Source organism: Apteryx rowi, unplaced genomic scaffold (genome assembly GCF_003343035.1).
Source record: "Apteryx rowi isolate R43461 unplaced genomic scaffold, aptRow1 scaffold_213, whole genome shotgun sequence".
Lineage (NCBI taxonomy): Eukaryota > Metazoa > Chordata > Aves > Apterygiformes > Apterygidae > Apteryx > Apteryx rowi.
Genome location: NW_020448453.1, coordinates 284,532 through 300,847, shown reverse-complemented (window position 1 = coordinate 300,847; position 16,316 = coordinate 284,532). Strand labels below are relative to the sequence as shown.

Below are 16,316 nucleotides of genomic sequence, written 5' to 3'. Positions count from 1 at the left end.
TTTCTGCCCTACTCTTCTGCCAAAAGCTTCTCATCTGTGAGTAGCCGTGTCTTTCAATGGTTGTTGAAGTCACTTGCTATGGACACCCAAACTTTAAGACTTTGCAAAACAGAAGATTGTAAATAATGTTTGATACTAATTGTATACCTTTAAATACCTAAGTATAATTCAACCATTTACCTTTACAGTCCCATAGTCCTTAAGCGTGGGCTAATGTGCCCCAAGCCCTGTGCAGGTGCTGGAGAATTCTTTCCTGCAGAATTCGTTGCYGCGTTGGACCCTAAGTGATTTAAACAGGTTAAGAGAGCTGAGAGATGGTAATGGGCCATATTCCACAAGTTGGTTATCTACAAGTTGGAGTCTGCTTTAGAGACTGTCTGGCTCCCTATCTATGTGGAGTCCTCTCTCCTGACACCAGCACCAAAAGTTACATTTCCTTTACGTAGCCTACAAAGTTAACACAAGCAAGAGAACGGAGCTGGGGGCTGCTTTCTCCCTTGAACATTGTCTGTAGGCAGTATACCGATTAAATTTTTACCAGCTGAACTGAGTTCCTCAGAACCCCAGGGAAGTCTGGAAACTGGAGTTTATTAAAATCTTGTTTGAAACCTCAGTACTCCTGATTATTACCATTCTCAGACCTCTTAAAAGGCCAGCTACCTCTATGTCCAGCTCCCAAAAACGTCCAAGATTGGTTTTTTTGTTTCTATTTTTAAATTCAGCCAGGGCTTTTATCCTGATAATTTTCTGCATCAGCTGTTTGCACAGATTCTCTATGGTATGAAACTCCGTTCTATAGGCTCCAGTCTTTCTGCCCTTAATCATGGGCAGAGGCCGGCTAATTTCCATAACTTAATTTATATCATCTCTCTGTGTTAACCATAGGGCTAGTACTAGCAAGCTCTTTTGTTTAAATCTGGTTCAGTCATTTTGATTGGTTGAGAATTAACTCTATATTATAATACAAATCACATTTTGAAATGAAGAAATATAAATTTGAATTTTTATGTGTAGTTCATGTTAGATGTGCTAGCTAGAACTAAAATATTTATTATTTTAATTTCAAAATATATCATTTGTCTTTGATTTAATTATCGATATAAAACTGATGCTTTAAAAGTAATTGACAACTAATAGTTGGTGGGAAAAAACACCCTTCTGATGACAGACTTTGGTCAGAACAGGTATTTACAATAACTTTTTTATGTGGTACAAGAACGAAGTCACACTAAGGAAATAAGTATAGTACAATAATTCTTAATACTRTGCCAAACAGCACAGTAAGAGGAGATTCAGATTAAATGGGGAAGAAAAAACAGAATGCAGACTTGCAAATCCTTACTCGCTATGGCAGTTCTATTGGCCTCAGAGTGATTATTCCCAGAAATAGGGAATGTCTTTGCATCAAATTCAGCAAGTTAATGCTATTGCATTTCCTATTTACAGCCTTCTATGAAGGACAGGGAAGAGATTAACATAATAGCATATCTATTCTTCAAATAGTTTCATAGAGAAATTTGTTAGGAGGAAGCAACAGTATTGCAAGTTGCTCATATTCAAGAACTGGAATATGAACTAGGCAGCATGAATCTGGCCATATTACAAAACAGGAAATAAAGCAATTTTAATAAAATAAATATGAAAATTCCATTTCCGTGAATTTTAAAGCTAAAAAATAGCACATAGTACTCCATAAGAATGAACTATCTCTAATCTTATTTTATAGTGCTAGGAATAAGGTCACTTGATTGACTGAGTAACAAATGCATATCATTTAGTAGCATGCCAAGTAATAGCATGGCATTTAATTTTTCTGCAAATTCAGGCATGCATTTCTGTGTGATTTATGTTTTTCCAGATCAGGAAGTTAGATAGCTTAAGACTAAGAAAGTGCTTTGCTGATTTCCTTGTGTTGGTCTTTCAGTTGTCAGTCTTTGTGTTGGAAGTTTCTTGTAACTGTCCATGCAGCTTTGATATCTCCAGGAAAAAGGCTGCAAATACTTTGGTTCCTTCAATGTAGTTGTATCTGTGAAGAAGGGAAGAAAGAGAAAGAAGTACTATCAGACTTTTTCTGCTCTTCAAATTAATGGCCTGGTCCTATAAAGTTTTCAGCACCTTCAAAGGAATTTGCAAGATTGGTCACCCAAAGAACCTGCAAAAGATCCTCAGAATTACAAAAATCACTGATTTATCAGTGACAGATGTGGGAGGTTAGCTTCTTTATTCTATCTTGTAACATGACTTATTCTAGTACAAGAGAGAGGTAAAAGAGGAAAACCACCTCTCTAAGGATGAGAAAAGAATTGTTGTGTTCTAGCTCCTTGTTCATGCCTGCAGTGATGGCAAATTTTTTTCTTGAGTCATGAGCACAACTGACAGCCAAAATAAATGGCCATACAGGTGACTACATTTGCCTCTCCCATCTGAAAAATACAAATTTGGCTTGGTTTCATTCATTTACATTGCAAGGAACAGCAGGAAGATACAGAGGAACAGCTTCCTGAGAAAAGGATGCACTGTAATTCTGGATTTCCTGCAACTGGCTTTCCTCTGAGGGATACTCTGAGAAAGCTTTTTTTAGTGTTGTATCCCCTAATTACTGCTGTCTGTAACTGTAAGGGTTGGGGCTACACTGGGGAGGCAGGGGGAAATCAGTAGGATTCTCCTGTTCCCCATGGTAGCATGGAGCTTGGCATGGTTTGGCTGAAAATCTGAGTAAATACTCAGGCAACACACTGAATAGTATCTTACCATGGCTCCCRAAAGAATAACGAAGAATAACAAGTCTAAGCTGATTTTGGTATAATTACACTAGTTTTGGTCCTTGTAAAATAAATACATCTTTAGCTCTGTTTGGCCCATAAGTGAAAAACATCAAAATCCTTACTTAATTACTAAGCTGAGCACGTCTGGCTGGAATACTTCAAAACAGATGCTGTGAGGGAAAAGTGCCCTTCTACATCATCATGTTTGAAATCAGAGGAAAATTTCAAAATGAAAATTGCCAGCATGATGGATTTAAAGACTAAGTAGTCAATTTATGAAAAATTATATAGCAGTATTTGATAAATTTGGAATTTTGTTTTCTGCGTGGCACAGTAACAAGTTCACTGGAGATGGTAGGTTGGGACAGTCCACTGGAGAGGAAAGCTTCTCATCTGGCAGTGCTTGTATGTGGCCACAAGGGCACTTCAGTTCTCCCCTCATTCTGCTATAGCACAAATGAACAAATAAAATAAACCTGCTTATTTTCTCATTCTGGGAGTGCTCCCCATCATYGGCTGCTCCAATTGGAAGCATTATCACACTTTTCTGCATTATAGTCTGAAACATTCTGGCAATAGGAATTGTTGAGCCATCCCGAATAAAGTCTGGATCTTCTCTAAAAACTGAAATACATGGAAAGAATGGATCTTATTATGTGAAATAAGGATGCTTTCTTCTGCTAATAAATGCTATCAAATATCAGCAACATGCTCAAACAAATAACTTTTTCATAGAAATTTTTTTGAGTGCATAGCCAACTGATTTCATGAATCCGTTACACTCTACAGACCTCTGGCTTTGTATCAGTACACAAAAAAATTAAGTGAGATCTTTTGGCTACTCCTCCTAAATACTCCCCAGTTCAGCAGAACACAAACATATAGAGGCCTTGCTGGCTGAGTTGTCCTACAGAAATCAATGACAGATTCATAAGGGTAAACAACTATACCTCTGAATCAGGATATCCCTTGTTTTAAGAATGAGCATAATTCCTTTTTAAAATTGCAGAGAAGATATTAAAAATGAAAGAAAAAAAAGAAAAGACCTACCTGTTTTCACTGCCCTTCTTGCTGCTATGTATAGCGGATCATTAATATCAGCAACCCAGGGCTCTGCACCCAATGGCATAGACACTTTCAGTTTGTTTGGGCTGTTCCTCTTGGAAAATACATCCTCCAAGTACTCCACCACCTACAAGGAAAAAATATACTTATCAGAAGTGTTTATCTTCTTTCAGCTCATAAACTTACACCTGCATTTTCACATCTAGTCTCATGAACTGCCAAATGCTAGAAACATTCAGCTTGCGGCTTTGGTTGTCAATGTTTGAGGTACCAAGAGGGACTTGGTTTACACAGAACAAGCCAAAGAAAAGGTATGCCTCTTACCTGTCGTTTAACAACTGAAAGGTCCATGTGGGGGACTTGACGGATTGAAAATTTGCCTATGACTTTTGCCGGAATGACCGTTTTAGTTCCTGGTTCATGAAAAGCTCCTTCAATCCCGTGAATAGAGAGAGAAGGATAACGCCACAGGTGTAAAAGTATTTCTTCCTTCAAAAAAATAATATCCAAAATACAAGGGATGACACCAGAACCATTCACAATTTACAGAATTAAAGCGAAGAAACAAGCTTTTTCCATCCTAAAGTTTGTACTTGGAGGCCTCTGTATTTTAAAATGTTTGATTTGTATTTTAAACCCTTGCTAACATTTTCATTTAAAAAAACACTGCTTTTCAATCAATATTTGTTTACCTCTAGAAATATTTGGAGAACTGCTATTCATGGACAATAGAAAAAGCAGACCATTATTAAGAAATATCTTGGAAGTAAAACTTTCTCAGTGCAAATGTAAAATAGGCTAAAAAAGAGATTATAGGTTGCATTTCTAAAAGACATATTTGGCGTCTTTTCTTCTCTCTCCCATGCAAATTCTACCAAACAATTGACTATATTGTTTATGTATTTGTTAATGGTTGATAGTTGACATTTTTCATTTTAGATAATGATAACAAATTGTGATGATTTCTACATAACCCATGCAATATATGTTTAAACATTTTTGCTAGATGTGCTTTAGATTAATGAACTAATCTGTGTTGAAAAAATAAATAAATCTGACGCTTCTTGGGGTCAGAACAACTTCTGATCTGACCACCTAATGATCACAGAACTTCTGACCTACTTGCAGGAAAAACCTGTGAACAATTTAGCCAGACCCATTCAGAAGATACCAGGCAGAACTGATAAGTTTCCCAAATGGAGAAGGGAAGAAATTCCTTTATTAATGAATATCTCTCATCTAAATAATACAAGAGGTAAGACGATTATGTTCAGTAACCAAGTTGATCTGTTTTTCTGGAAGAGATGAGAAGGAACAAAAATGAAAATGTTTATTCTAAAGAAGAAAAGAAGGAAAGGAAATACAATCATTTCTAGCAGCTTTTTGTATATGAATTGTGATTGCAAAGTAGAACTCCACAGTGACTCTTTTTTTGTACTCCAATTTTATGAAAATAGAGCCTCAAGTGCACATAGAAGTTGCACTACTCCATCCTGGTATAGGCACATTATCAAAACTTGTATGGTTATGCTTACTTGTATATTACTGATTATTACAGTATAGTTTAGGCTAATTCAGAGCTTTTTCATGGAAATAATTGCATACACTTTATATTATACTGGTATAATTATGTTAGTGATAAAAGAACGAGAATCCCCTCTTGTCTCCAAGCTGCCACTGTTCTGTGGAGAGATCTTTCTAAGCTAGCTCTTACTGGTTTTTTTGTTTTGTTTTTTTCCTCATTTAGGATGTAATTTGTAAATACTGGCAAAGCTTCTAGTTTTAGGAGCTTTTCGACATGCTCAGCAGACATCGAAATCTGAATTAAACAAATAAAAAGCCCAGAACACATCAACCTAAAGCTGCCTCCCACTTTTCAGATCTGAATACAACTTTTCTTTTTGTTGTTGTTGTTTATTTTAAAAACTATCTGCTCTGTTTTGAGGGGTTTAATGCTTATTGTGTTTGCCTGGTCGGTTGCAGGGTGGGATTCTGCAGGACAAGAGAGGGGTAGCCAAACTGTTTGTTTTACATCACTCCTTTTCATTGACTATTCATTTTGGATCACTTTCCCCAGCAGCTTTCATTTTCAGCAGGTTTATTTAATTTTATTGAAATTTTAATGCTCTACGCTCCTTTATTTTATTTTCTGGAGTTTGCCATTGACTGAAAATATCTTTCAGTTTGACTTTATCCATAAATGCTATGAACAGGTCATTTACCTTCTTTCTGCTGACCATTTATACAGATGTTATTTTACCTTGGTGTCATAGAGGAATTTTTTCACTCCACTATTATTTTTATGTTCCTCTAGATCAAATTCAATCGATTCATACAATTTCCTCTCCTCCTCTGTCAGGGCAGCAACACTATCATAGATTCCAGGGATCCGAATATGACCTGTGGGATCCACAAGGCTGTCTACAAAATAAGATAAAAATATCAGTAAAAGCAGGACCTATTTCTAATACTTACTTCTTTTACACATCTTTTCCCTTCTACCTAAGTCAACTCTTCTGAGTTAACCAAATGATTCCCTAACTGTCCACAGCCATCAAGTTGTAGCATTAACTTAGGGTGTATTTTGTAATTTATTAAGAAATCCATGGAGCTGCTGTTTGCAGTGTCTGCTTTCACAGCGCTGGCAGCTGACGTGAAAACATCATCTTGTTAAAATACAAATTAGCATTAAAAAAAAAATCAGGTTTCACTAACTGGATACGTATTCACTGGACTTCAAGTTGCCATTAATCATTAACCATTCTTGATTAACATCCAAGTATAAACGAGTATATGAATGAAAACAGCTTGACAGGCCAGGAGCACTATCTGAGGTCCTGGCCTTACTGGGAACATCTCCTTCCCCAGCGACTGTCCCTGTAGCAATRCCAATGCTTGGAAACCTGGGAACCTCGCTAACATTAGACTTGCCTTGTGCAGGTCACCTGAGCATGGCCCAGCCCTTCATGAGGTGGGTTGCTCCCCACTGCTCCCAGTTACCCCTGGGGAGCCGTGGTGCTCATCATTACCCAGCAGAGCGATCAGATCCGTCATTGGCTCATGAATGATGCCTCCAAAAGTCCCAGAGTGAAGGTCTTTGTCACCACTTTCAACCTGTATCGAAATTCCTCAATTAGATACAAATATTCCCTATCTTATTGTTCTGCGAGAACTTGTTTTTCGCTGGGGCAGGTACTTCCAGCTTTTCAAACGAGGCCACAAATAAATGGAAAACTATTATGTGTTTCTATTTATAGAATGGACAACATAAGTTTAGGAATGACCTGCTTCTGGTAAACAGAAGATATGGCTTTGTTGTAAACCATTAGAGAGAGAAATTCAGTTGTTTATATTACTTACAGGCATTTGAAATCAAGTGTCTCTCTCCATTCCCTCTTTTGCTTCAGTAAGATTAAACACATCACAAGTGAAACACTTGCATATTACTGTTTCTAACATTATGGAATAAATCTTTCAAGTTCTTTTTCCTTCTTATTTAATGCAAAATCTTCATAACAAAGGCAAGACAATCTTATCTGTTTAGCAATAAGAAAATAAATGTCCAACCTTAATTCCAAATTGCAACAAATAAGAATTTAGAGGTCCCTTGAATCATAGAGCTTTAGAATACAGAAAGGCATTTCGTTTATTTAATGGTTTCTTTTTCAAGACACGTTTTCATACTCAGGTACATCATAAACTATTTTCCTTCAAACTTGTTTACTCTTCTCTAAAGGTCATTACAGTCAACTGTCTGGTAGCAGGCAGAGATCATTTTTGATGTTTTAATAGCATCATTTTTCTTAGCCAAGACTTGGAAGAATTGAATCAAGGCTGATGAAGTTCTTTTGGTTAAAAACAAACTTTATTCTTTTTCAGACACAAAGGTTAATGCAGGGTTTTCTCTAGTTGTCCAGTTCTTTAATCCTGCTATCTGAATTTTTTTTTATGCTTTCACAGGAACTTTCCAGCTGAGGAATTTCTGCTCTTTCACAATGGCTCGTGTTGGCTGCTAAATATACTACAGTGGTTACAAAAAAATGTTGTGTGGCTTTTAAACCCAGGAATCTGACTAAATTGAGTCCCCTTAGGCAGATACCATGCACTAAGCAGTATCTGCTGCAGAAGGGCAAAGTAGCAGAAGAAATAGTTTTGGAGTGAGTGAGTGTGTGTGTGTGCACGCATGTGTGTGTGTATGTGTAGGAACAACACTACAAGAGGATAGAGTTGATGTGAGGAGAGGACAATCAGACCAGAGTGGAATAGTGGCAGGAGAGAAATGGGATAGGAAAGAGATCAAGGACCGAGAGCGTAAGCATAGAAGAGAAGGTAATGAAAGTGAATAAAGCTAAATTGAAATGAGACGAGAAACTTGCACAAGCAGGAAAGAGTGTGTAAGTGGGGCCTGCATTTGTAAAAGTTAAGCTTGCTTTCAGCCTTTCTCTACATATGGACATAGATGTGATTACAGGTACCTCATCACTCTGTACCCAGGGGCCCAGTTCAAACCAACCTGTGTCCTTTACCTCCACAAAGAAACAGGCATTTCCGCGTGTCCCATATGTAAGGGCAGGCTTACTGTTGCTGAGCCAAAGGTTGTCCGAAATCACAATATAATCAACATCAGCAAAAAAGCACTGTTTTTCTTCTTCAAGTAATTTTTCTAGGCCCAAAGACCCTGCTTCCTCCATACCTTCAATAACAAACTTGAAGTTTACTGGCATAGCCTAAATGAATATTAATGAAGTCTGGGTAAGGAACAAGCATTTTCAAAAGATAAAAAGAATCATTTAAAATGCAATAGCAGACTGGCTTGCAGTATGTATTATGTCAGGAAAAGAAGGAGATAAGATAAATGGCTTTTTCCAATAGATAAGGCATTGACAGATACACACAAATAGTATCCCAGCAAAACTTATTTTTCCTTATGGTTTTCTCTCCCTTTTATTTTTGAAGGAGAATGCAAAAGTGAACAACTTTTTTTTCCTACTTCAGGTTTCCAGAAAACCTGCTGGACTGTCTAACTAAATGGGATTTCTCTCAGTACTGTTAAATATTTTAATCGCTTTGGAAAGTCTGTGTAATATCAGTTGCATTTTCTCAGAAAATTTCCAGACTTTCATATTTCCACCAGTAGTACTCACGTGGGAACCACTGGCAAAGGTCCATTGCTGCTATTTTCCCAACATGTTATCTAAAGCCAGGGTTAGTCAGATTGTGGCAAAAATGCTTCTGGCAATTTTATTATAGTTGTCCTGTTAGCACTCATGAATCTGTATGCCTGCTAGTTCATAAGGATGCATTTCCAACAGAAGTTAAGAGAATCTCTATTAGGGAACAGCAAGAGTTAGAAATGCTGACATGTCCCATAGGAGAAATAAATTTGAGCTCAATTCCCATTCCAATTCATTTTCTCATTACAGGTTTTAAGATGTTTTCTGTTTGATTCAGTTCTCAGATTAAAAACAGGAATAAGTGTCTAGAATTGGAGGAACTTATGTTATGGATAAGTTCACCAATAGTTCATCAAATGACCATAAAAAATTTAGAAACAAACTGTTCATGAATATTGTGTGATGGTCTGTGCTGTTTTCTAGGGAAAGACTTCTAAATGATAATAGGTTTTTTGTTTGTTTTTTTTGTTGTTGTTGTTTTTAACTTGCTTGTTAAAATGCCAGAATAACTATTACTGATTTGATAAATTGGAAAGACAGCTGTGACCGTATCCATTTACAATAGCTATTAAGTAGGCAAATAACTACATACGCTTGTTTGCAAGTTCATTACTAGCACTTAGGGATGCTGAGATCAAATCAGTATTATTGATGCAAGAAAAGCATCAGTTTTCCAGAAGGTTGTGAAAGGGCTTTAAAATCAAGACTTAAAGTGCAGTCTATGCCATAATGTCATAACAGAGGCACAAAACTATTTTTCAGCAATCCAACAAAACCTATTGTGCAAATTTGCCTTAAGGAAGGTAGTTAACCAAGTTATAAGCACGGACTATATGTTGGTTTAGCCTTGCAGTGGGGATAAAACTACCCCAAAATTATTAAACATGCAGACTGACTTAAAGACAGCTATGCTGGTCATTGTAGTAGTTCAGGCAAAGGCTCAATTCTTAGAGACATGTCAATCTCTAAGGGAGTGTATTTGTGCTTGGTTAATGCACCCATGCCATATATTTTCTTTGATAAATCTAATACATTGTTGAAAGAGTAATCCGTTACGTATGAGCATTTTTAGATACTTATTCTCTTTATGCATACATACAAACTGAAGGTAACTTGTAGGTAGCCAAGACCAAAGATCAGCAGAATGTAACAGCAGAGATGAGCCTTCATGACCAATCCCTGATTTATGTTGTTTTACGATTTTAAAAGCTCTCAAGAGAGTGGTGTCTCAAAGGCAATTAATGTATGTAATATATATTGAATGCTTGCCTTCTCCCTGTGTGTTTTACTCTGCAGGGCAATGACAGCAATACCATATTTACATTGCACACAGCCTATTCAAAATATAAATGCTCAGTACAGACTGTTCCTGGATTGGGACCAGCGTCCTGGATGTAGCATTAGAAATAAGCTAATATTTCAAAATGCACGTAATCTGTTGGAACAGAGACATATCATCCAGCTCACAGGAGGGTAAATTTATTTCTCCAGAGAGATAATATAATAATAAAAATATTTGTCTCCAATACCTACTAATTTCAAGGCTCTGAATGTTTCCACTGCATTTATCCAAGCTAAGACAGGTCCTTTATTATCTGTTGCTCCACGCCCATAGAGATTTCCTTAAAAAGAAAACACAAAGCTTTTAAGCAATCTTTGAAACTTCTCTTGCCACTTCAATGCAGTCAGAAATTCCTATTGCCACAGAAGTCATAGTAGTATGTCAAGTGAAGTGTCAATATAATGAGGATTTCATTGACTTGTTTTAAATAAGGTGACAGGTGTTTCCCAGTGGCCTAGTACATTCTTTCTTTATACATGTGGTATTGTGGTTTCTGCTACATACCAATTTGAGTTTCACTTTTGCTCTTAGAAGCTGTTAGTTCACACCAGACATGCCTGGCATGTCTGACGTGTCTTGACACAATATGCAGTTTCTGCACATATCAGCCAGTCCAGGTAACAAGCAGCAAAAACTCAGATAAATATCACAGTAGAAATATGTAGCTCCAAGTCTAGATACATAACTTCTTTTTATTGTTTAACTGTACAGCTATATACAGGGACAGATTTCGGTACACTGATATGTATCTGTAGAAGTCTCTGCTGGAGACAGTAGAGTTACTGCAATATGTTTGGAAACAGTCCCCACAAATGGAAAAGAGTGACTTAATCATTATAGCACAGAATTGGGAATGAAGATTTCTGAGTTCTTGGCCTTACTCATCCACTGACCTCCATCCACCATTTTTCCTCCTTCAGTGAATGGTGCTCTCTGTGCCCAGCTGATTGCAGTGGAGGGATTATTACATTACGAGGCACCTCAGATCCTTCCCCTGTGAACGCTCCTAATCTGCAGTGAGGAGGGTGGAGGGACTACAGGATTATGTAGCAAGAACAAAATGTGGGAGGGAGGGTCATGGTCAATTCAACAACCCAACAAGAATTTTAGAGCAGAAATGCATTCTCTATTTAATAGTCTATAAAGCAACATTAATCTCATGTGGTTCTTCCATACCAGATATTAAGCAACGACTCCAAGGTTTCACTAGTCACGGCATGGTCATCAAGACCCAAGTCCACAGGATTTGTACCAGAGATTTCCATGAGAGAGGTCATCATGCTTCAGTTAAATATATAGGTAACCTCTTCCCACTCCAAATCTCAGTGATACATTCAAATAATGATACCAAAGTTATGATCAGGTACACACCATTGATTTCAGTCAGTGTGTAAGGGTCAGTTTTCCAGCCATCATCTTTTTTGGCAGGCTGCACATCCACATGACCATAGAAACATAGAGTGGGGTTTTGTGGATCCTTGCCCAGTTCTGCAAGAATGACAGGAGGCAGTGGGAGGTTCTGGCCATCAGGCAACTATAGAAAACGTTAAAAAAAAGCAACAAAGCAAAAACAAAGCTTTGTAAAAACTTTCAAGTGTTATAAAAAGAACTGAAATTTTCAGTAATGAAAATAGTTTTACATACTCAGTTGACTCTGATTTGATCAGATCATTGAATTTGACTTTGACTCCAACTCTGAACTACTTAGAGAAATTAAGATCCTCTCCCCACCCAGGCAGCTTCTACAGAGACTTTATGGAGCTCTTCTAAAGTGTTACTTTCACAAATGCACTCTTTACTGAACTTTTACTTCCCTCATGAACAAATCTTGATAGTAGAGAAGACAAAGCTGTGTGCTGTTGTAACAAAAGTATATGTCATGACATTGAAATAGCCAAATCCACACAGAAACTGGCAGGCTGGTTTTGCAACAGACAGATTCCAGGAGGCCTGTAACAACCTCAAATAAAGAAAGGAAACAAAGTTTTGTTGGCAGAAGGCAGCAGCAGCTGTTTCATACTGTTTTGAAAGCAGGTTAAGACTTTAAACTAATCGGGTAATGTACAACTACGTGGAACATCTCAGCACTGACCAAGAGAAGCTGGATGTCTCACAACAGTGAGAAACAAGAATTAGAAGCACGTGTGTACTACATCGTATTCGCCAATAGTATTAGTATGTTGCAATATTAAAGCATAGAAGCTTCTTGCTCAGAAAAACCCAAAGAAACTCAAAAGAAAAACCCAATTTGTGAAACAATAGTTCTTTCCTAGGCAGAGAAATGCATCTCTGGGCTTTGCTCCAACAACAGGTAATCTATTCACTGTTGTTATTAACACAGGCTGTTGCTACATRTTTTGGCAATCGTAGTTGTATACCAAGTGCATGCTGATGGTACAATTCTAAATGTACTTATTACAACTAATGAATGACATAACATTATAATATTAAAGTATTGCTGTGCTGCAATATCCTTGTACTAAGACTATCACTGACCTTCCCAGAAGCCTCAGAGGAAGGAAACAAGAACCAGAATATTAATGGACTTTTTAATTCTTGTTACCATAGAAACCTAACAGCATAGGGCAGGAAAGAAAGCCCCAACTATAATAAAATGGGTAAACTAGAGACAAAGATTCCTCAGAGATTAACTCGTCTGTTGTTTTCCAAGAATCATAAAAAAAGGGGGGGGGGGGGACTTGGAGTGTTTGACAGAAGCTTCCAAAGAAATGATACTCAAGATATCTAGCCCTTTTTGTTTAGTAACATTTTCCTTGTAAAAGCTTCCTCCCTCATATGGAGACTTTGGTGAAACCACTATGCGTTAACAACCATGCTTCATTATTCAGAGAAGCATAAAAATGAATCCTGGTAAAAATTTAGGCCTTACGTTTTTGCATTGGTCCTCCATTTGCACTTGCTGTCCTCCAGTTAAATGTTGAACAGTCCCTGGTACGCTGATAACATCCACTTGCATCTGGATTGTCTGTATAGTCTCATAAGCCTGTTTGTATACAGTCTGAGCAGGGACTGAATTTGGCAGGTATTACCTGACTTTGGGACTATTGATAAATTGATATCCAGCTACCAAAAATATCAGTAAGTTATAGCATATATATGCATACGTATAGCACTGAACATAATAGGTATAACATGAGGCTAGAAAATACAATATTTTAAATACAAGATTTTAAATACAAGAATGGTAAAGAGGCACCTGATGCGACCCCAGGTTTACTGAATTAACAGCAGCTCCCAATGCTCTAAGTCTGTCAGCTGCTAATGCCATCATTCGTATTACTTCTTTCCTGAGATCTGTCTGAACAGAATCGCTTTCCACAGCCACCCATTCCTCAAGGTTCTGTATAAGAAAACAAGAGAAATAGTTAAATAAACCAATGGGCCTAAAACCCAGGAATCTGTGTTGTTTTGCCTTTGAACACAAGAACTATCACATTTGAAGATGTTTTCATTTCCAGCCTGTCACAGAAATGATGTGGACTCTGTACCTTTACCTTTCTGGTAAAGGATCATCAGGACACTGAATCACCTTACTTGCATCTGAAATGTCCACTTCAGATTTGGCCCACAACAAAGCCATCAGCTTCTGACTCCTTCATCTGTCCTCTGCAGAGCTTCCTCAGAAAAACCTTTCCAGAATTGCAGCAGGAGCTGCAGTTCTTGCTACCTTCCTTGCTCACGATGTGGCGCCTGTCAGAGCAGCTCAGTTCCTGGGAGAAAAAGCTTCAGGACACAGAATTGCCTATATAGGTTCCTATGGTTCAGGATCCTTATTTTTTAAGCATTTTAAAGAGTGTACCCACTGTTAGGTATTCACACTGTCACCAATGGATCTAAAATCCGGTCTCCAAGGAGTTAGACTGGATCATGACCAATAGTTTGCATTGCAGAAATGGCCTTATGCCTGAATTATCTAGGCAGTCCTCATAAGGATTCAGAAGTGCTCATAACTTTAAAGCGTAAGCAATATTTACTGGACTAATTATGCCCAATTCCTGTTTCTGCCTTTTCCCAGGGAATGACAAAAATGCAGACAAAAAGAGCACAGGATTTGGCAAGATTCCTCTCCTCCTCAAGAACAAACCTACACAAAAAACAGTTTTGTTGTAAAGCAAGTGAGAGGACATCATAACTGGTCTGCTTCTCCAGTCCAGGTAAGTTTTTGGCTCAGTGAAGCCTCTCTCTGAGGATGCCCACAGCCCCCTGTTCTGCAGAGGTCTGTGCAAAGCCCTCTTCCACCTGGAGGGTCCCCAGCACTGACTGTCCCCTTGCGGCCTTGCTTTGCAGCATGAGTGCAGCACTGGTAGCCTGTTGCATGCCAGGCCTGGAGCTCTGCTCCTTACCTTAACGGCAAGCACTGATCTGGCACGTAGAGCACAGGCCTCTCCAACATCAGTTCTGCACTCTAGTCATTTCACTGCAATGTAGTTCCTACCTTAACAAAGACATTTTGATGCAGGTCAATGTACTGGAAGATCTCAGTCTCCGATGCTGAAGATGAGGAGGAGGAAGACATCCCTGCCTTAAAGAGTAGCACAAGGACAATATCTGAAAGTTAAACTCCAGCATGTTAAAGACATCCTGCAATATACACTTTCTTCAGCACTAGAAGCCATAGATAGCTGAGAAGTAATGGCCTATTGAAGTCTCATTTAAGCCCTGCAAGACAGAAGAAAGTATATCTGAAATATTTTATCGCATACAGCCTGCAATAGATTTATAGTCACGTTTCCAGAAGAAAAAAGTGAAAAAAGCAACAAAACAAAGAGTAAACAGCTTTACATTTTCTGTTTCATGAGTAAATTAGGGGATACATTTTCTAAAGAAATATCGTTGCTTCACAGTTTTCAGTGCACAAACTTCAAATCATATGTTCTACCAAGACAGCCACAAAGGAAGACTTGCAAACACCAACACACACCAGCTGCTCAAAGGACTCATCTTTCTTTTTCTTCATTTCCAGAAGAAAGGAGAAAAATGGATTCAGTAACATACATTCCATGTTTCACATGGGTAATGGATAACATTCCCAACACTGGAGAAGATTGGACAATAAATAGTTTTTGCAGTTAAATACAAACAGTGGCAAAACCAAAACATTTGATAAGTGCAGAAGTCATTTGGTACTTACAAACCTCTGATATTTTTGACTAGATGAATGAAGATTTAAAAAACATAATGCTTCAAAAAGCATTTTACTTCCTTTACACAGCTTTCTTCTCCCGTTTTCCTGAGGTTGCTGCCATAGTTTCTTGAATCACTGTTAGCTGAGTAATACTTAGAGGGTGGGGCTAAACTGAGACTGGCTGCTGCATTAGGCTGTGTGATGGGATGGGTTCCAAGGTTAAATATCAACACTGATTCTAAAAACATTGTGTGGTGACACAAAACACGCAGCTGTATGTCCACTCATAATACCTTAACTTTGATGCATTGCTAAGATTTTAGCCTATAGTTATAATAAATTTCAATTCCATTTGCTTGACAGAGAAGAAAGATGGAAAACCCAAATGTGATGAACAAGAGGAGGAAAAGGAAGGGAAGAGTAGGACAGCGGAAATAAGAGTTATGGTTATTCCACCTATGGAGTAACCAATCAGATAAGGCACTCCAGCACTGAGAGGTGTGGTGTGGTCGCAGCAATGGACACAGCCACTTTTATTGTGCCAGTGTTTAAAACAGGAAAGAAAAAAAAAAGCAAAAAAACATTTTTTTCTAGGGTAACTATACCCTTTTAACCCAGTTGGAGCGTTCAGATGATTAATCTCCTAGACTTTAATTACTCCAAAGAGATTAGAGGCTTGATCTTTAAAATCAAACTAGAGCCAGCACGTTTCTCACTAAGATGGTGCCAAGCCAAAACTTCTCCAGTAGTTTCACTGTTGACATAAAAGCCTGCCGGACCTGTTTTTAAACAGGAAACTGTTACTCTCTTTATCAAAGTATAGT

At 37.9% G+C, this 16,316-nt stretch overlaps 1 protein-coding gene across 1 annotated transcript; it reads right to left on the bottom strand.

Annotated features, from left to right (window-relative positions):
• Positions 1-1,203: 1,203 nt before the first annotated feature.
• CNDP1 (carnosine dipeptidase 1) lies at positions 1,204-15,369 on the bottom strand. The gene is made up of 12 exons (XM_026064300.1): positions 15,363-15,369; positions 14,803-14,915; positions 13,564-13,707; positions 11,718-11,880; positions 10,538-10,626; positions 8,357-8,557; positions 6,860-6,944; positions 6,091-6,251; positions 4,155-4,319; positions 3,816-3,957; positions 3,242-3,389; positions 1,204-2,026 (listed from the first exon to the last, which is right to left on the bottom strand). The coding sequence occupies exons 1-12, from the start codon at positions 15,367-15,369 to the stop codon at positions 1,921-1,923; spliced, it is 1,524 nt and encodes a 507-aa protein (XP_025920085.1). The 3' UTR covers positions 1,204-1,920.
• Positions 15,370-16,316: the final 947 nt, after the last annotated feature.